General features: G+C 36.5%; 1 protein-coding gene and 1 pseudogene across 2 annotated transcripts; one reads left to right on the top strand and one right to left on the bottom strand.

Annotated features, from left to right (window-relative positions):
- Window positions 1-1,086: 1,086 nt before the first annotated feature.
- On the bottom strand, window positions 1,087-3,348 carry LOC135623764 (uncharacterized). Its single transcript, XM_065127075.1, has 2 exons — window positions 2,444-3,348; window positions 1,087-1,585 (listed from the first exon to the last, which is right to left on the bottom strand). The coding sequence occupies exons 1-2, from the start codon at window positions 2,901-2,903 to the stop codon at window positions 1,536-1,538; spliced, it is 510 nt and encodes a 169-aa protein (XP_064983147.1). The 5' UTR covers window positions 2,904-3,348; the 3' UTR covers window positions 1,087-1,535.
- A 3,548-nt stretch (window positions 3,349-6,896) lies between these two features.
- LOC103999265 (kinesin-like protein KIN-4C) lies at window positions 6,897-20,746 on the top strand (annotated as a pseudogene). The gene is made up of 28 exons (XR_010491479.1): window positions 6,897-7,013; window positions 7,088-7,258; window positions 7,656-7,802; window positions 7,894-8,046; window positions 8,296-8,534; window positions 9,598-9,782; window positions 9,872-9,996; window positions 10,611-10,647; window positions 10,739-10,830; window positions 10,919-11,032; window positions 11,092-11,205; window positions 11,500-11,586; window positions 11,668-11,830; window positions 13,100-13,200; window positions 13,667-13,765; window positions 13,832-13,945; window positions 14,018-14,134; window positions 14,215-14,295; window positions 15,329-15,400; window positions 15,486-15,576; window positions 15,660-15,691; window positions 15,850-15,935; window positions 17,080-17,151; window positions 17,240-17,466; window positions 17,654-17,795; window positions 18,200-18,298; window positions 18,623-19,246; window positions 20,111-20,746. The product of XR_010491479.1 is annotated as a kinesin-like protein KIN-4C (transcript).
- Window positions 20,747-21,937: the final 1,191 nt, after the last annotated feature.

Genomic DNA, 21,937 nt, shown 5'->3' with positions numbered 1-21,937 from the left:
ATGCTTATTCTAATCGATGAACTTATTCATCGAAATATTTATTCCAAGATATATTCATCGAACACTTATAACAAGTCAAACCATCATATCTCATAATACAAAATGCCCCACAAGTAATGAACGCCACCTTAGAATAGCGTATCAGGTCAATCGTGATAGATTGTAAGCTGACGTCGATTAGATTGGACGATTAAAGTATTCGAGTCTCTTTAAAGAGGCTATAGATTCAAATCCTCTTGGACAGCGTAGCACTTGTTTGACCGAATGACCATCCAACGTGGGGGATTGCGTGGAGTGATGGGGCTAATTATATATTATATTTTATAATTATATCATTTTAGTGTTTCGGTTTTTAGAATTAAAAATTTTATATTAAAATTCTATAAAAGTAAAATAAATAACTTTATTTATCCTAATGTTCTCGGTACAGATAGAATAATAAAAATGATTGATAAAAAGATAATTTCAACATCCTAGTTATATTTTTTTATCGTGATGGACAATGACACTACTGGGAGCGACGGATAAATGAAAAAAGAGAGTGATCACGAGAGGTGAGACAAATGGAGAGAAAGAAATGGACGACATGCTCTACATATACATCGGCGTCACTCGATAATTGTGTCAACACTGATGCAAATGTAGAGTGGCATCGTTCTGCATTTGCATTTGTGCCGACAACGCTATAATTGAGTAATGCCAAGATAGAAACATAGCGTCGACATCTATATCATTCTTTTCGTCACCTCTTATCTACAACAATCACCCAAACTCCCAACGACATCATAATCAGCAATCATCAAAAATATATAATTATGATAATAAAATTATCTTTTTATCCATCGTTTTCATATTTTCATCGTCGTAACTATAAAAATTACTTGTAATTAGCTCGAAGTGATGAGATGATGATGATTCTACTCGTATATACAAACTGGCCACAAAGCTGATTGAAATTTCTGATTTCAGCACATAAGAAACGTAGCACTGCACCAAACAAGTTGACCATGTCCAATTCAAGAGGCTGTGCAAACAATAGATTCAACACTAGCAGAACAAATTTGACCTTCATCACAACCAATTACGTGCAAAGAAAAGGTATAAAAGATGATAATAAACGCTCTTTATTTTACAGACAAATGAACCATCTCAGCAACAGGAATTCAACCAATTTGGCCTTCCTAAAGCATTACATTCACAGCAAAATTGGCAAAGGATGGTTCCATATTTACAGCAGTATTTACATTATTTACACCCATATGTACATGATGCAATAGTGAAAATCACCAATCTAGATATCGCGAGCAAGGGGATGATAAAGAATAAACCAAATTCAAAATGATCTGAACCTTTGGGATGTTCTACCACGCCGTAATAAACAACATCGCGAATCGATTCCAGCAGAATTTTTGTTTGCCATGAAACTTTTCCTCTTTTTTTTCTTTTTTTTTCGCTCGGTTTAACTATAGGTTAATCACAGCTTATGGTCTTCGGCACACCTTATAAGGCGAAGCTATCAGTAAATTTCCGCAAAGTCAGTTGCTTTGGAGAGAAGAAAGCCATTCTTCTATGTAATTCTTGCCATCTGCAACATTTAAATTGGAAACAGCATCAGAATAAGAACCAATAACATATAGCATCTTCAATGGAAATCATCTAGTATGCATCAGGGACAGAAGAAAGCGATCAATACGCATTTCTGCTACAAATCTAGCAAAAATCTATCTAATTCAAGCTAAGAAGAAAAAGATTAGTCATGATTAGTTTCCACAAAGTCAGTTGCTTTGGAGAGAAGAAAGACATTCTTCTATGCACTTCTTGCCATCTGCAACATCTAAATTGGAAACAGCATTAGAATAACCATCAATAACATATATCATTTTCAATTGAAATCCACTAGTAAAATATCTAACTACTTAAGCTAGGAATAAAATTTTAGTCATGAGTTATTAACTCCCAAAAGCCTTCAGCAAGATCCCATGCATTTAGAATAAGCAAGATTTTCAATAAATTCAAAGAAAAATAAAGATATACAGGGATAAATCAACATTGTACCAAATAGAAAAATATTAGATGCCATTCACAAAAAAAAACTTTGCAAGAAGAAGAAAAAATCAAATAGTTCTTGCAAGAAAAAGTTGAACTACAATGATTGTACTAGTGGTGTATTGGATGTAGTGAGACCATGTGGAAATTCCAATCTAATTTCGACATGCAAAGAGGGCATAGACTGCAATAGTGATGCAGTTGAGCATTGTTAGGAGAAAAAGACCAACATAAACTAAGAGCAGAAACAACAAGAAAGGATGCAGTAACTTCATCAGCACCAAAAAAAATGTTGTCTTTGATGCAATGTAACAGAGGGAAAGGAATGCTGTTTGTGCAACCGAATGGTTCCTGGATTGGTTTAAGATCTTCGAATGAGATCAGCATTTTGACTCACCAGAATGACGATCATCCATGCGATCGACCGCTCCCAAGACACGGGACTTGGAGCTCTCCGCCTGCTCACTACGACCACGGCCATAACACGGGACCAAGACGGCGAAGCTGCAGTTCTCCGAGTCGCTGTCGCTCTGGAACTCGGGGTCATGAGGTTCCAACCACCCAATCGACCAATCCGAGTCATCAGACTCGGACCCCGACATGCATCCGCCATCCGAGGGCACAAGGACGATGTCATACTCTTTATCGATCCGCCGCTCCTCCCGGCTCTGCCGCTTCTTCTTAACTCTCCTCGAACTGGTTCTTATTCCGGCACCATTAGCTGATGGAAATCTTAAGTAATCCTGCTCCTTAAATCCCCAAGGCAATTCGGGAGAGGAAATTAGGGACGGATTGGGGGATTCCTGATCTTTCCCACCCCAAATCCAGAAGGCGAAACTCGTAAAAGACACCGACATTTTTCTCTCGGCTTGCCCAAACTAAGAGAAGACACCTTTTGGAGAACTCGACCATCAAAAGACCAATTTTTTGCCGAAGAAAGATCAAAGTCAATGACTTTCAACAAAATCACCTCTTTAGGATCAGAAAAATCTGAATTTTTTTTTCTCACGCTAACCATCAACAAAATCGAAATCTTCTGAACGATACGAATCGAAACAAGAATAAATATGAATCCACAAAAGATCTTCTTCCGAATAGAACAAGAATAAATATAAATCCACAAGTATTGGAAATAGAACTCCTAAAGAAACCGCGAGAGATGCGTCTCGGAAAAGAAATCCAAATCAAAAAGCAAGCTTTATTGTGTGCTGATTAGAGTCACAATCCCACATGAGGATAAGAGCCTCGGACGAAGAGAGATTAGGCGAGAGAGAGAGAGAGAGAGAGAGAGGCTAGCGATTGAGGTGGGGTGCGACTCCCCACCGCGTCGTCGTCGTCCGCTGGTTTATAGCACTCTGACCGTGGCTTATCCCCGAGAACGCGCTTCCCTCGGTGATCGCTCCCGTCGAATCAGCGGGCCCCGTCAAGGCTGCACGAATCTGGAAGGTGGACTATGTCGTTTCCCGTGGAGTCGCGCATATGCCACCATATGCGACGCTTTTTCATCCGTCCGATATTGAGATCGACGGTAGATGTGTGATGAGGCCGACTCAACGTATGATTGCGACGCAAGGAACTGCCACGTCGGCGCCTCGCCGAACGTTAATTCAAAATTAAGATCAATACTTCAATTACCAATTTTTAGATTAGCCGAACAGCCGCCCAACTTTTGATTGGAAGCCACGATGCTTTTTTCGGGGGACCCACATAAAGCAATCCAGGTAAGGATATTAGTATGGCTTTCTAACCGCGAGCTTATCCCAGAAAACGCGCTCCCCCGGTGATCTGTCCCGTCCAATCAGCGGGTCGCATGTAGAGCACACGAAAGGTCGCGCATATACGACCATATGCGACGATTTGTCGACCGTTTGATTTTTGAGATCAACGGTTCACTGTTGTGGGACCGATGTGGCTAATATTTTAGTTGTTGCCCGTCCAATCACGGCTTAGAATTGCGACGCAAGGAACTGCCACGTCGGCGCCTCGCCTGACGTTAATACAAAAATAAGATCAATATTTTCGCTACTTATTTCTAACTTCCCCGTTCCCTTACCCGCCTTTTTCTTAGACGGTAGCGTGGCTTGGTCTATGGAGCCCATACGAAGCAATCACGGTAACTTCGAGGATGAGTCAGTTTTCGGCTTATACGTTTCACCCGAGAATAAGATAAACTCTTTAGCTATTCATTTCCCGGTCACCGTCACACGTGCCCGCCTTTTGATTGGTCAAAGCAATAGCTTCTCGTGTGGGGCCTGCACAGGGAGCAAGCCAGGTAAAGCCGACGGTAAGCGAGTATTTGAACACCCGGTCCCACCTAATAACAAGATCAACGCTTTGCTTACCCAGTTTCTGTTCACCCGTCTGACCTGCCCACCTGGCTTCGCCTATGGGACCCACATTAGCCAGCGAGGTATATAGCACGGTAAAATAGTATATGAATAAATAGCACAAGATGACACCCCACTGATCTTAATTACTGGCAATCAATTGCTTTGCACTTGAATTGGTTCACAAAATTTTTTTTCCTTTGTTCAGAACTTGTGGTGAATATAAATCAATATAACTCAAACATTGTTGTAGCTTGTACGTTATGGATTCTTATCAGCATCTACACACGTCAATGACCAAATCAAAAGAGTAAGGCACATTTCTTTGCAAACTAGAGTGTGTTTGACTCACTGTTTTAGTATTTTTATGGAATTTGTGGGTTTTTCTATTGCTTTTTCAGTAACTTAAACTTTGTGTTTTTGGTAGCTAAAAGCCTTCTCATGTGTCAGTAGCAGGGAGAAAGTTGCAGTGGAAAAGAAATTGACAATAATAATATCAATAATAACTTTATGTTTTATGTTGGTCAATGAAAATATGATTTGCTCTGATATGATTATCCTAAATTTTCTTTTCTACGAGGAAATTTTTTTCTTGTTTTCTATGTATTTATCAATGCATTGAGTGGAATGAGTTTGATACGCCAAGTTACCTCGAGGCCTCCGATCTGTGGATGCCTGCGGATTAATGCTGCAGGCAGATTTCTTATGATGTGGCCCTCATCTTTCCTGTCCAACTCAGTGCAAGCCATGTCTCCATCTACTGCGTGCAAGAGCTGTCGTTTGACCCACTTTTCATCATGCTAGATGCATGGAGAATTCAGTCAGTCTCTCTTCCTGTAGCTCTCTCACCATCGCTGAAAGGATGATGGAGAAAGGAAAGAAAACACTTGTCCTATCCATCCATGATTCTTCCATTTGTTATGTTTCTGTCATTCCCAAGTGAAGAACATAATTCTCAGCCCAGCTTGATAGGATGATCCATGTTTGCTATCCTGATGGAGGATTAGAATATTAAGCAACCGAAGCTTGTAAGTTTTGCAGCCCTGATCTCATCCAGTGTCAAACATTTCACCGAATCTATTTTTAACGTGTTAATAATGGCATTTAGAAGATAAATGAAAGAAGATAATGGCATTTAGAAAGAAATGAAAATTGAAAGATTAGACGTCGCATTTAGAAGATAAATTATTAGTGTTGGAAATGATAAGATATATTCTGGTACAACTCTTATGGTAACAATTAGCAGTCATGTTAGTGCTAACGTGGAGCCTCAATGCATTGTGTCGACGACGTCCGAGGTCATATGAGACGACGAGCGTACAGCACAAAGTTACTCCGAAAAGATTGGAATAGTGTCGTGCATTGCAGATCCATGTAGGTCGATCGGTGCTCACACAGGAGGTACAAGTCGGTCATCCGAGAAGTTGATCGTCGTTAATAGATCAAATACGATCGACCCTCATTCGTAGGTATAAAAACCAACCCCCTGATCGACGTCAAGAAATCTCCCCTCCCGACCTCGGCCTGTGTGTAGGGGCCCGACGACGAAAAAGCAGGCCACTCACGAAGAGAGAATACCACACTCGAGAGACAAGGATCAAACTTAACTTGACTCGACATTCGATTCCACCACTCGAGCATCCACATGGGCAACCTCGTGCATCCGAGATTTGAACAAAGTCGTGTTGACACCTTATCCATGGCGTAAAGGTTCACTAACAAGAAATAATCCTCGATCATATCGTTGTCACATTTGAAAATCAAGTCTCTTCTCAAAACTTTTTTTTTTTAGCTAATGAATCCTACAAAACTATACTAGAGGTATTTTTTTAAATCATGAAATTAGTCAAAATAAACTTAATATAGCTTTCTAAAGTCTTTATAAAAATGGGATGTGATTCATGAGAACCAGAATTTGCAGACTCCACCACACACTATCCATTGCACTCATAGAACAACATGCTGGAGTATTAAAAAATAGTGAACAAAGTATCTACATGCATAGAAATTTCTTGAAAATTTGTCATGATCTATTTTGGCATGATGGATGAAACTAGAATTTTAGCGTATGGAGAGTGCAAAGAGTTTTTTTTTTTTTTGCTTTTATATTTCAAAACAAGCAATAAAATAAATGATGATTACTACTATGGGATTATATTTTATTTAGTTTTAATGACAAAACATATGAGCAACATACTTTGTTTTTAGAATTCTCCTCCTTATGTTCTTCAATACCTTCCTATTAATAATTCCTCCATCGATTTGATGTGAAGAACCTAAAAAATAATTTATTAGTTTAAAGAATAACACATGATTTTTCAAATTACCATACCGCCCTCAAGCATGCATATAAGCAAATCCTCATTCGATGGGCATTGAGATAATTTCATCTCATTTGAATTTGCATTTAGTGGGAAAACGTCAATTAAATATTAATTCGTCATACGGGCATTATCGTCATTTGGTTCCTTCGAACACGAACTAAATGGAGACCGACTACTGACCTGCCGCCCGTTCCGGTCCTAATTTTCGAATTCGTTAAGCGTTCGCTCTTACATTCCGGTCGGGAAGTGAAGAGGGGCGAACACGCGAAGCCCTAATTCCCAGTCTCATTCCCCCTCTTCTCCCACTCCTTCGAAGGTGACGATCAACCCCTAACGTTTTCGTCCCTGTGGTTCCTCTTCTGGTCTGAGATCCTGCCTCTTCGCTCGTAGGTGTTCGAGGTTTCTTGGCTCGTGATCCTGCCAATGATGGAGAGCTCGGAGGAGGCCAAGGCGTTGCACAAGGACTGCGTCAAGGTAGCCGTCAACGTCCGGCCGCTCGTCACCACGGAGCTCCTCATGGGCTGCACCGATTGCGTCACCGTCGTTCCTGGGGAACCCCAGGTCTTGATTTCGCAAACCATGAACTTTACGTCCTTGCGAGAGAAAAAGTTCTATTGTTTTTTTTGTTTGTTTGTGTCATTGCCTGAGAAAAATATGAAGGATGTGTTTTTTTCCCCCAAGTTCTGGTGGTGAATAAGTTACTTCGTGATAGACCGCTGTATTTCCAGAATATTTTGTGGTTTTCTAATGGTGGTCCTCCTCCCTCTATGTTCTTTTTAGTTGGTCTGTGCTACGCTTCCGATAAAGGTTTCACCTTTTCCACTAGGTAGAGGTGGTTTTAACTGGCGCTGATTCTAATCCTAATTTTGAATCCTAGCAGCAGAGCTTCTTTAGGATTGTATGATCAAGTTTCATGATAACATCAATAACTGCTGATCCTACTATGTGCAACATACAGGTTCATATAGGAGCACATGCATTTACATTCGATCATGTTTATGGGAGTTCAGGATCTCTCTATTCCTCCATTTTTGAAGAGTGTGTTCTACCTTTGATTGATGCACTATTTCATGGATATAACGCCACCATTTTTGCATATGGACAGGTAGTTTGTTATATATCTAATTTCACTTTTGATCCATTTTTGATGTTTCTTCACATTGTTCTAACATGTGATTTGATTGTTTTGTCTACAGACAGGTTCAGGCAAGACCTACACAATGGGAACTAACTATACAGGCGAAGGTGATAGTGGGGGTATTATACCAGAAGTAATGGACATGATATTTAGAAAGATTGATGCCATGAAGGACACAACAGAATTTTTAGTTCGAGTATCTTTTATTGAGGTATGTCAGAGTTGGTCCTTTTCTTTCACCATTTGATTTCTCCTCCATGTATTGGTTAACTTGACCTTGCACCAGTCTCAGCCATGATTTGTCTACCAATTACGAACAAAAAACAGTATTGGTTTATTTGGTTTCACGTAATATTGTGACCTGTTGCACCTCATTTGCAGTGCTTTCTTCAAATAGGGAAGATGCCTGATTAGTCTTCTCACCGAATTATTTTCTAAAATTTTATTTTTCACTATGCAGATATTTAAGGAGGAAGTCTTTGATTTGTTAGATCCACAATCTCGAACTGATGGTACTTCTGTAGTCAAACCAGCAGTGCCTAGAGCTCCGATACAAATTAGAGAGACAGCAAATGGTGGGATAACCCTTGCTGGTGTTACTGAAGCTGAAGTGAAGTCGAAGGAGGAGATGGCATCTTATCTAACTCGTGGGTCCATTTGCCGTGCAACCGGAAGTACAAATATGAATAATCAATCAAGGTTGGATTTTATTAAACAACTTTATGACCAATCATTTCCATTTCATGTATCAGTCAGACCATTCTTGGTTGGACTTGTGTTATGCATGAGACTGTACTGGCTGGTACAAGCCAGTAATATTGCCAAAATTGTATCAGTGCACCATTGGGATGGTACAAGACCCATAATGGCATACGGGTCAGCCGATACAGTATGCTTGGTACAACAATCCATACTTAATACCAATTTGCAAATATTAGTTGACACATCCAATATGCATTTTTTAAAAATTTAAATATCAGATGATTTTCGAAGCAATGCTGTATAGTTTGTCTTACCTCTTGGTTGACAAAATCTATATACCGTCAAGAACTATAATAATTGACTTAAGCATTGCTTTGGTGAATCTAGTCATGTACAACTTCATAGGATTTCCATTAATCCATCTGAAATTTGTAAATAGGGTGATGATTTTTTCCTTCGTCATCCATGCATGGTTCATGCTTCTTTGTCAACTTGTGGTGGCAATTTTATGCTTGATGCAATGAATTAGCAGTAGAACATTATGAGGAGGATGACTTCATATTCTTGTGTGCTTTGCTTAGAGGTCCTACCTTTTGAGATTCTCATCTAAGCTTCGCATGTTGTAAGATGATTTTAACATATCATTTCAACATTGCTTGCCAACATTCATCTTGATGTTTTATAAGATACCCAATAGCATAAGAAAATTTTTCTAGAAATTACTACTTTTATTCAAGAGCCAATCATTATAATGTAATTCCATAATACATGGTGCCATTTGGACTAGCACATCAATAGTTGTTCATCTTATGATACCTTATCAGGAATAAAATAATAGGAAATTCGTGGCTGAATGTATGGAAGCGATTAAACTACATACATACATACATACATTTATCTTGAACTTCTCATGTAGTCGTAAGCTCATCGAGGACCTGGTTGGTTGTTAGGGACATTGTGTTCCTTATGGATTTATGTTGAAATCTTTATCCTATTGCTCCTATTTGTTTTATATACAATTTTATATTATTTTTCCTTTTGCTGTGTTTCTGTTATGTAGTCGTTCACATGCCATTTTCACAATATATGTGGAGCAAAAGAAAGCCAATAATGGATCTTGTAGTGGGATGGGTAACAATGAAGTAGCTGGGGAGGACATATTGTTTGCAAAGTTTCACCTAGTGGATCTTGCTGGTTCTGAACGTGCAAAACGAACTGGAGCTGATGGAATCCGACTGAAAGAAGGTGATGGAAAATTACTCTTTGCTGATGATTTCTCATTTTAATTTTTAGCCAATGGTTGTGGGTGATTAACTATGTAACATCCTACACAGGCATACACATTAACAGGGGTTTGTTAGCTCTTGGCAACGTTATCAGTGCACTTGGAGATGAGAAAAAGCGAAAAGATGGGGGACATGTCCCATATCGTGATAGCAAGTTGACTCGTCTCTTGCAGGCATGAAACTTTAGCCTTTTGTTTTCCTTCTTCAGTGACTACTAGGTGAATGATATTTTTGTTGAGTGAGGGATTCTGACTTTGGAATAGTTCATGGTTTCTCAACGACCTTTCTCGTTATATTAGTTTTGGTAAATAGTCATATTAATCTAGAGTTTGCCCTAGTCTTGAATAAATTGTGGGAGCTGTTTAAAGAAATTATGGTAATCAGTTGGAATGCTTTGCGAACTCTGAGCGGCTATGATGATTGAACCTTAGAAAGTAGAATAAAATTACTTCTATTAGTATGTGGACTTTTTTTGTATTTATATAGTTGTGGCTCTGTTTCATGATTTGTTCTACTTCACCTATAGTTGAACACTGGGAAACAGTAGATGACATGACAGTTGCTTGTCTTTGTTTAAGATTTATCATCTTCATTATGTTTGCTAAAGTTAACATCAAGCATACTAGTGAACAGGCTTCAATAAGCTTAGGAGTCTATGATGTTCCAACTTTCAAGTTGAGATATTGATACTCATTATCCAAGTTTTCATTTAGGATATATGAATGTGTGTATTAATGCGTGTCTATGAAAGCCTTCTTGTGGGTTCTTATTGGTCGCTGATCTGTAGGATTCTCTTGGTGGTAATAGCAAAACAGTTATGATAGGTGAGTATCCAAATTGTCCTTTTCCTTTTCGGTTAAAGTTTTTTTTGTGTTCCTTTGCATCTGATCTGCCGTTAATTATATCTGTGGATAGCTTGCATTAGCCCTGCTGATTCAAATGCAGAAGAGACCATTAATACTCTTAAATATGCCAATCGTGCACGCAATATCCAGAACAAAGCAGTGGTATGCTTCCTCATAAGCGTAAAAAATTTGTCAATTTAAACTGCATAGTCACTGGAAATAATAATTCACTGCATTTATCAAATTATAGATAAACCGTGACCCAGTGGCTGCTGAGATGCAAAGAATGCGTAGTCAATTAGAGCAATTGCAGGCCGAATTACAGTTTTGTCGTGGTGGAGGTGCGCCTTTTGAGGAACTTCAGGTACAAAATCTTATTGATACTGCCTAATTGTCCATAGAAATAATAATGATCTCTTTTAGGTTCTCCGGCATAAAATATCATTGCTTGAAGCAAGCAATGCTGATCTCCGTCAGGAGCTAAAGGAGCGCCAAGATATCTGTGAGCACTTAAAACAATGTGCTTTTGATGCACAGGTGACCAGTGGATTCTATTTATTATATTTGTAGTTATAAAAAATTGTGAAATTAGGATTGTGAAACCTACGACTGCAATTGTGATAGATTTTATAATATCAATGAATGCTCAAGGTTTTTCAAGTTGCATGTTCAAACAAATATTATGCTATCTGGAAATTGAAATTGAACTCTTTCAGTAGGATATCATAATATTGAGACATACACAGCAGATACTGATCTGTTGCGTCTTCAGTTTATAAGTTGAGGTGCTTGTATTCTGTTATCTCATGGAAATGCACATCATTTGATCAGGTGGAAAAAGATAAGTTGATTTTGAAGATCGAATCAGCCCGTAGTGGAACGTCCTGGGATGAGATTGATGAAATGGAAAAAATTAAGGTCCACAATGAAAGTTTCTAGTGATTATATTGTTAAATGTTCGACATCCTGCTTAAATTAATGCAAAATGTGTTTGAACAGGACTTAGATCTTACAAATGGTTATATAAAAAAGATCCAAGAGTTGGAAGCAGAGTTACTACGGGTTCGAAGTTCTTCTCGTCCTTGTGGAAATTATTTGATGAATTGCCCTGCTTTGGTTGATATGGCCTCAGGTTGCATTGAGAGGACTCTTGATTTTTCCAGTTAAGTAGCTGAATACCATCCTCATCAGATTTTTACATGTTAAACACAGTAACATCAGGTTCCAACAAATAAACTTTTAGCATGGTTCTCTAATTGTTTGCCGCTGATGTTCCTTGTGTTATTAAACACTGTTTATTTAATCTGTCCAATTGTACTATACATTTTTTTTTCTTTAAAATGAGGTATAGATGCATTGATTTAAAAAGTGGTATGCAGGTGATCAAGGTACTGCATTGTGAAAATGTGGTATGTAAGTGGATATGTAGAAGCATATACAGTAGATTTTAAATCATTCAAGAAAAGATAATCAAAGGTGTATGTGATTAAAATGCGGAATGACATTGAGTGATAAGTTGTAAGGTAGACACAAAAATATATGAGATTGCAGTATTATAATGAACATGTTCGATACTCCTAAGATAATATTAACAGGTAATACAATTTTTATTAAGCAGAAGTATTAATAGCACAAGTGAAAAAATGTATAGCACATATGATGGCTGCATATTCTTGCATACATGGACTGCATATCTGGCATAGCAGTATACCTATATGTGAATATGTTGTGGCTGTATATGCAGTCTTACCAGATCATGTAGGTGGCTCCATAGACATATGTGACCATATATGTGGTCCCTCATAGGATGGCAATATGAAGCCAAACCCCATATAGAGGCCATAAAAGCCCTATGTGATGTGGTCATATGACTGTACTTTATATGCATATGTTGACATCAATGCAGTCTAATGAACAAGATTTCCGAGTATTGGATAAATGATGGATTAAAGATCATTCTGAATCTTTCTAGTAAAGAGCTTGATTCCTTAGATATTTCTACGAGTTATCTGATGGAGAGGGAATACTTTCACAAGCTTGTGGGTGATGTTAAAATGATTGGATCTTTGTTTTAGTCTTTTAGATGTGTTTGAAATTCAATTTTCCTACGACAAAAATACTATTGTTATTTTTTATACCATTTGCTGATGCATAAGAATGCCAGAATTATTTGTCGAAGAAGCAGTTCCGTTCTATACCTGGACTGGCATTATATATTTTGTTTTATTTATATTTACTGCTACCTGGTGGACTGGTTGTGCAATTGCATTTGTATAAAAAAAAAATTCATGGAACTACTTTTTATGACTAAAATGGAATATTAGGTATAGAAGAATAATGTTGTTTCTACCAAAATATGTTTTTGCTCATATCATTTACTCTAAGTCTAGGATTTCAGCATAGTTAATTTTCTCTGTCACAAATGCTGCAGTGGAAGTGGAAGAAGATGAAAAAGAGAGGGAACACTCCATGTTACAAGATCAAATTGATAAGGAGCTTCGGGAGTTGGACAAACGGCTGGAACAAAAGGAGGTACATAATTTGATGATGCCAATGTTGATGATTGTGTAATTATTATGATGGACTTCACAATGTTCTTTTAAGTCCTACAATTTAGCTGCTAAGCATACATTTTTCAAACATCATATGTGCAGGAAGACTTAGTATTATGAAGAATCTGAGAAATAAATCTCTATTCTTATTGTTAATTATTTTGAATGCAATATTTACATTAGATTATGAGGAAAAGTAACCTTTTTTTTTATATATCTCAAGTTTTTTACTTTAAGTGAATGGATGATCATAGCCAGCAGAGTCAAGGTTTCTGTATCTTTTATGTTCCAAATCTAGTTTACTAACGTTGTAATGTATTTGCAACTTCTGTGAGTACCTTGGTTCAAGTATTCTTGACAATCTCTAGTTCTGATTCTTGCTTCTAAAAGATTGTTAAGACGGGTAAAGTTCTCATGCCTGTTAGCTTTTTTTTTTCTCATTGAAGGCGGAAATGAAGCAATTTGCAAAATCTGATACAGCATTTCTTAAACAACATTATGAGAAGAAATTATTGGAGCTGGAGCAGGAAAAGAAATTATTGATGGTAAAATTTTATTTTTTACTTGGTAGGCTTTTATCATGCCTTTTCATACACTTTTTGTAATCGCAGAAGGAGATTGAAGATCTTCGGTTCAACCTTTCAAGTCTGTCATATACTTCTGATGAGAGTGCTGAAAAGCTGAAGGCAGACTATATTCAAAAACTGAACATGCTTGAAACTCAGGTTTGCTGTTGGTAGATTACTTGTGAGCGGTTCATTCAGTTACTTATGCGTCAATCTAAATAACATATGAAGGTATCTGAGTTGAAGAAGAAGCAAGAGGCACAAGCTCAGTTGCTGAGGCAAAAGCAGAAGAGTGATGAAGCATCTAAAAGGTTACAGGAAGAAATTCAGAGGATAAAGTCTCAAAAGGTCTGTTTCTGATACATGTAAGCTGCACAAATATATTCCAAATAAATTGAATGCTAATTTTTATTGGATTGATTAAATAGGTTCAATTGCAACATAAAATGAAGCAAGATTCTGAACAGTTTAGGTCTTGGAAGGCTTCACGAGAAAAAGAAGTTCTTCAGGTACTTTCTGGATTTTGATGCATTTTATCTCCAATTTTGTTGAGCTTGCTACATTTGGTTTGTCAGGCAGATTCTTCCTGGCATAAATTATTCACTTCCTCGGAAGAGAAATATACTGTATAGAAAAGTATTTAAGTGGAATGCATTTTCCAGCTGATTGCTTGAGCTGTGATGAGCTGAAATCTTTTAATGTATTTAAATGCCTGACTTTGTGTAGCTGGTAAATTTCTTATCCACGAGCTACATGGTGTTTCTGCTCCAAATAATTTTGTACATGTGGCGAATTACTTTATTTTGTAATGTTGTCATCTGGGAGTAAACATCTTCCCTATTGTTGGATTACACTTAGAACAACAAACTAGGATATTATCAGTTTGTTTTTTTGTGTAGTCTGTTCTGTCCTATGTCTTGTCTGTTTAAATGAGAGTCTATGGTTCTTATTATATTTGAAGGAATGGATTAGAAAATTTTTCATGATTTGTTTCGCTCAGAAGACCTTTTTAATATTGTCCTGTGAGAATGTCATATATGTTGAGTTCAACATAGACATTGGAGACGCTTCAACTTTGCAATCATTCCTCTGTGTTGTCTAAAGCTTAAACAGCAAGAGAAGTTTGAACAATCTGCTAATGTTTCTTCCATCAATTTTCTTGATACCTTAAATTGTGTTCCTTTTTTCTTGTGATGCTCTTGTTAATACTGATGATTGTAGGTTCTAGGATATTTTTCTTCCCTCTACTGCACGGGCATTGAAAGAAACATGTCTTCTAGTTTTTTGAACATAGTACATTTCATTTTCTTTTTCTTGTTTGACTATATATTATTAATATCTACATCTTGAACATGACATTGCCAATGTTCTTTTCTCTCTCTCTCTCTCTCTCTCTCTCTCTCTCTCTATATATATATATATATATATATATTCTCTATGATGGTCTTATTTCAAACTACTGGAGCTTAGTAAGCTATTTATTCTGATAGATTTTGCCATATAATGTCTTTGTTGACAAAATCTAATGTGATCTTTAACTAGCTTAAGAAAGAAGGTCGAAGGAATGAATATGAAATGCACAAGCTCTTGGCTTTGAATCAGAGGCAAAAAATGGTAATGGTGCACATTTATTAGTGATTCATGAATTTAGTTTTCTTATTTAAGTAAAAAATTCGAAGTTATTTGTAACCACTGGAAGGTCTTGCAAAGAAAGACTGAAGAAGCTGCTTTGGCAACTAAAAGACTCAAGGAGCTACTTGAAGTGAAGAAGTCCTCTCGTGAGGCATCTGGTAGGTTTGTCCATTCACGAACTGTTATTACCATTTCTTGTCTATTTCTTATCTGACTGAACTCTTCTCATTATCATATTCAGCAACTGGCAATGCAAATGGTCCAGGTATTCAGGTAATATATAATAGAAGAATAAGGTGTTATCTCTTTCTTTCTTTTTTCCCCCTCTTTTGTGGAAGTTAATGGTCTTTCTATCATTCGTAATGTGCAGCCTTCTAATAACACTAATTTGATGCTATATTCATGAGCTCTTACATATTGTTTTGGTGAAGGCATTGGTGCATGCTATAGAGCACGAACTTGAAGTAACATTAAGGGTTCATGAAGTAAGATCGGAGTATGACAGGCAGATGCAAGAGTAAGGCTCGAGTCCTATATTATTTTATTTTTATGCTCATCCTGCATCTGCATCATGGTTAGTATGTCAAATCCATAAGCTAATAAGTTCAGATGTTGCACTTATTTACTGCTGATTTACTTTTGGTTTCAAAAGTACAGCCAGGGTTTATGATGCTATTCATTATGGGTTTTTTGTAGTCCTGAGAAAAGAAGAGGCTGCAAAATATGGTGTAGATTGCTGATATGAAGAAATAGAGTCTGTTTATACTGAAAACCAGAAGCTTATATGATTTTGCTTGATAAGAAACAACATCATTTTACGTCGGTTGAGTTCAAGAAAAGACACTGCTTTTGTTCATAATTTTGATCCTCTCCAATTAGTTGTAGCTCCATAACTGTCCATCTTGAGAGCCCACCAGACACTGTTGTTCTCAGTGGTCCTGTTGTCATTTGAATTTGGGCAACCGACCAGAATTACCATCACCCAATAATTTTGTAGGTGTGCCAACTATTAATGAAGACAGTAGGTTTTCAATATTTTTTTTAACGAGAAACTACTAAATAATTAGGTGAACTGGGTGAGATCGTAAGAGAAGAGAGACAAAAGAAGGGATATGAGTAGTGCGGAGCTGGCGTGCGCGCGCACACACACACACACAGATATATATATATACACACACACATATACATATACATGTACATACATACATACATACATATATGTATATGTATATATATATATATATATATATATATATATATATATATATATATATATATATATATATATATATATATATATATACACATATAATGTATATATATAATGTGTGTGTGTGTGTGTGTGTGTGTGTGTGTGTGTATATATATATATATATATACACACACACACACACACACACACACATTATATATATACATTATATGTGTATATATATGTCTTTTTTGGAGAATCTAACATTTGGCTTTGACAAGGTTGGTCTCTAACCAAGAAGAATTCAAATTTTACTCCTGGAATTTGTCAGAAGTTTGGTTTAAGTTCTTTGTCTGTCGTTTGGTTAAACTTTCTCATTCATTTAAGTTAACCTGAAACTAGATAAGCTGTAAGATGTAATTTGTAGTTCACCGTCATCATTAACTTCTATTTATTTTTCTTTGTGCAGGAGAGCTGCCATGGCTAAAGAGGTATCAAGGCTTAAGGAAGAATCTGAAATGCTTAAGCGGAAAATTATAAGGTCTGTTTTGGTTAGTTGTATATGACCTTGTACTTAATTTTCCTAATTTTTGTACTTGAATTTAACCTGACTTAATTGCGCATCTTAGTGAAAGTCCTCAGACAATGTCTCCAAGTGCCCGAAATTCAAGAATTTTAGCTCTTGAAACTATGTTGAAAACTTCATCTGGTGCCTTGGTTTCCATGGCTTCACAATTGTCAGAAGCTGAGGAGCGTGAACGAGTTTTTAGTGGCAGAGGACGATGGAATCAAGTCAGATCACTTGCGAAGCAAAAAATTTAATGAACTATTTGTTTAATTTGGCATCATCATCAAGGTACTCAAGTGTCTGTAGTACACTGATTAACATAATATGAATTCGATGCAAAATCTTTGTAAGAGGAAAACTGAATGCTAATGCATGTGTCATATGTTAGTTAGATCCAGTCAGGTGTTGTTTACTATGCAAGCTATTCAAAGACATAAACCACCTTTGCTTACCAAATGTATCGGCTCTTCTGTAGGTGCCACTTGCATGATAAAGAAGTGAAATGCAGAGAACAGGATTCTGAGATAACTGAACTCAAGAACAAGTTGGTGGCACTCAATATCTCAAAGAGACAATTGGAAGAACAATTGATGGAAGCACGTAACCAGAATTTGCAGGTTAATAAGTTATTTCTTTTTATTGGTGAACAATGCACTTTGTTTATATAACATTTTTTTCTAGTTGGTGTAAGTTTTTTTTGTGCAACTTAGGAATGCTTGGATGACAAGCATTACATGGAAGAAGTTAGCTTATGCTGATTTATATAAACCTTTGGCATGGCTAAGTTTTTAGAGTAAGCTTTTCCCCACACCAGACAATCAGAAATTTCGCTTGTACATTTAATATTGTATAGTTCCCGAATCTCTTAAGGTGAACTTTTGTTCACTTTATAGATTGGACTGGCTTTTTGTTAATATATTTTTGTTTATTGTTGATGTTTAGGCTTTCTGATTCACGACTTCAAGTCCTTCATAGATTGTTTCCATGTTTGATGACATTTTCATTTTTATGATGTAAATAGAGGTTAACTGCCAAGAGACGTAATGAGGATCCTGCTGGAAGTTCTGGAACTGATATCTGTGTTTATGAGGAAGATGGACCTTCCAATGCTATGCATAAGGTGCTTGCTTCTACTGAACAGCTCTCATCTGTCACTTGTTTTGCGGTGTTATGGTATTTTCCAGTGGTTTTTCATTTATGATGCTTGTCTCCTATTAGTAATTGTTGAGAAAGTTTAAATTAACATGGTTGACATTGTCATTTACTCCTTTTTCTATTGTCAAAGTTATATTGAAATTATATGGCACCCTGCATTTGCCTAGCAGATTTTGTAATCTTATTCTAACATGTTATGGCTATTAGTATTGATGCACTTTTCTTTAATCTAATAAGCTGTCCTTTTACATAATTTTTCTTGTCTGAAAAAATGTCTTATTTGGCAAAGGATCCAAGAGAAACCCAGTGTTCCAGTCAAGGTGTTGATAATCTAGATGATATGGATACATCAGAATCTGACATGTCAGATGTGTTCAAGTCAGATGATGAGGCATCAGAGGAGTCTCATTCTGATTTGAATGATGAAGACTGGGTACAATCTGGAAAAAAGAACATAAAGAAGCGATTTAGAAACCATCAAAATGGAAAGTCTACAACAGAAGAAAGTCATACTGTGGAGAACTTATTGTCGGAGGTACCAAATGAAAAGGGAAGGATCAAGGTTGAAAAGGATGGGCTTGATCATTGCTGCTCTTGTTCAAAGGGATCATCTTGTAAGACCATGAGATGTGAGTGCCTAGCTCTTGGCAGTGGTTGCAGCACTAATTGTGGATGTATTCCTTCAAAATGTACTAACAGAAAAGGTGGATTGATTAATACTGATATGGATGAAATAACCAACTCAGAAGCAGCAGGAAGTGGTGGAAGTCATTCTTCGTTAGATCATGCGGATGATGTGAATAGAAAATTGGTATCTGAGGGCACAATGCTTCTGCAGAGTGCACTGAGCAAGAAAACTGTAGAGAATGATGTACAACCAAGAAAGCCCTTATCTAATATTGGGAATACTGCGGTATGTATGTTTCTTCAAATTTCTTTCTTTGGTTAGGATGGCCCATAACTAATCCTTGTGTTTGCACTCGAGTAATAACTAACGTTATTTTCCATTTTGTCTCGACCCAATATAATATTTCTGCTTGTTTGAAACAATAAGCTTGACACTTTTTTATCTAATGAACTTAATTTTCTTAAAATAATGGCAGTAAACACAATTCACTTATCCAGATTTATTATATTTACAAAATCATACTTATTTGTGAACTTATTCTTCTGTCCAAATTATTGCTTATCTGTCTCTATTTTCTTTACTTTTCTTCTTAGACAGTATTAGGCACTTCGACTGTAAGAAGGCTTTCTTTGATTTCTTCTGTCTTTAATATTCTCCATCAGAAACCTATTAAATATTTTGGTTGTCTGTGGTGTCTGAAAACATGGGTATTAATGTACGAGATATGAATCCTATTAAATATTTTGGTTTATCTGTAGTGTGTCTAGAAACATGGATATTAATGTATGAAATATTAACGATGATGAGTTTATCTTCTATAAGAAAATCTCATTTTATGCACATGTTATCTACTCAGATTCTTTGGATTCCTATCAAAGACTATTGTTTATCAAGTAGAAGGACAAGAGCTGTCATTCTTTTGTACTTGTATTTTTATCATTTCAACAGACAATAAAAGAATATCAGGTATCATTTTATGTTTTATCGTGAGTTACTGCTACTAGGCTTCCTAAAGATTATTTGGTAGTTAACTCCAGGTGTGAAATCTGCAAACAAGTGTGCAAGTTCATGCATTCTCTCGAGTGCTATCTTTCATGTTTCAATCATACATAATGCCTCCGAAGTACTAATTTTAGCGTTGTCAACCAGATGAACCGAAATGCAATGAAACCAGGCAGGAGGAGAAAATGGCGTAAATCAACATTTCAGCTTGTTCCAACTGGACCTTCTCCGCCCTCGATGCTACAAAACAATGAAGCTACAACCATCAGGGAGGATGTTCCCCTAAGACTGCCTCGAGCAATGGATTCTATGGCCCTAGATAATAATCCTCCATTCGTGGATAGGAATTCCATCAGAGCTGATGAATCTGTGAGCACCAACAAGGAGATCAGAGGTCTTATTTCCCAGGGGTTGCGTAAGAAAGCATCTAAAGAGAAGGAGAACCATATGATATAATCAGGCTGGTGAGTTTCTGGCTTGGCTCTCCTGTGCTTCCTTCCGGTCCTTTCAAAACCTTGTACTGATTAAATCCGAATACTACCAATTTCATGGATCTCATGGTTCAAGAAATATAATGGATTGTAATGATTGTTTTGGAACCTGTAATTAGTTCCCAGTGGCATTCAAACTTCTCAATAATCAAAACATTCGTGACGAGCACAATCTATATAATGCCCCATCTATATAGGTTGTCCAATCCAAATATCATTGATTGCAAGACCAAGATGTTTGATCCTTGCAAAATGTAATTTGTAAAAAAAATGCAAATATTCTTTTGGTTAACTGTATGGATCATTTTCATATGTATTTGACCTGGAAATCTTTTTGACATTGATCTCTTACATAATGCAATTGATTGCTAGAATTTGAGAATTTTGTATTTAAATCTAGGTTAAAGTTTATTGTGAACATTTTGGTAATTCAACTTAGACATGATATCCCTTCTAATTAGGTTCGGAATATATTTTGATTAAAAGTGGAGGCAAAAATTTAAATAAAATCTTAATTGAATTAGGAGTGTAAATTAAGTTAAATTAATTAGATTATGACTCCTAATTAGATCAGGGTCATGTCCTATAAAGACACCATGATCTCCCTCTTAAGCTATCATTGGAGCGAGGTTAGTGGTGAAATCATCCAATCTTTCTTATTTGACTCTATGACATGCTAGAATCTTATTTAATTTTCAAGTCAAAAACTCATTATGATAAGCATGAGAAGATTATGATTCGGTAATCTCATTAATAGATTCTTCGATGAAGGATAAATTAGATCTTGGCTAATCTGTAGTTTATACCAATACTATCAAATGATCATATCGTGCATGTGTACTGTAATGCTCTTAATGATCACTTTGATTGTTTGCTCACCCTCGGTAGAAAGAAAACAAAGAGAAGAAAGGGTGAAAACAAAAAGGTCGGCTGTGGTAAGGAGAAAGATGAGTTAGGGGAAGTCTAACTGGATGCTTGATAACATATAATAGATATGTAATGTACAAAAAAAAAAAAAAAGTAATAGCACATGACATTGTCAGCATAAAAATCATTCCTATGTTTTTGTTATGTAAAAAATTTTAATGCTAAAATTTGAAATAAAAAATAATATATTAAATTTACGATACATACTTTTCGATGTTATTCAAAAAGCTCTGATCTATGAGTGCACGAATCCAAAAATTATAACGATGTCGATCTATAAGGAAAATTATAAGACCACTATGAGATATGGATTAGGGACAAAAGGAGATGAAAGAACATATATAATATCTTATTAATTGATTCACATGACTAAAGGAAGATGAAAGAAGATATATAATCTCTCGATATTACATATCCTTATATCATCTTATCTACGTATTTGTATATCCACATATATGCATATCTTTTATAGGCCAGAGTAGAGGGCGTAAGATAAATAATTAGGGGAGTTTCTCCCATCAAAGTTATCTTCTAAGAAATCATACCATAATTAATT

Source organism: Musa acuminata, chromosome BXJ2-9, assembly GCF_036884655.1.
Source record: "Musa acuminata AAA Group cultivar baxijiao chromosome BXJ2-9, Cavendish_Baxijiao_AAA, whole genome shotgun sequence".
Taxonomy (NCBI): Eukaryota; Viridiplantae; Streptophyta; class Magnoliopsida; order Zingiberales; family Musaceae; genus Musa; species Musa acuminata.
This window is presented reverse-complemented; position numbering and strand designations above follow the sequence as displayed.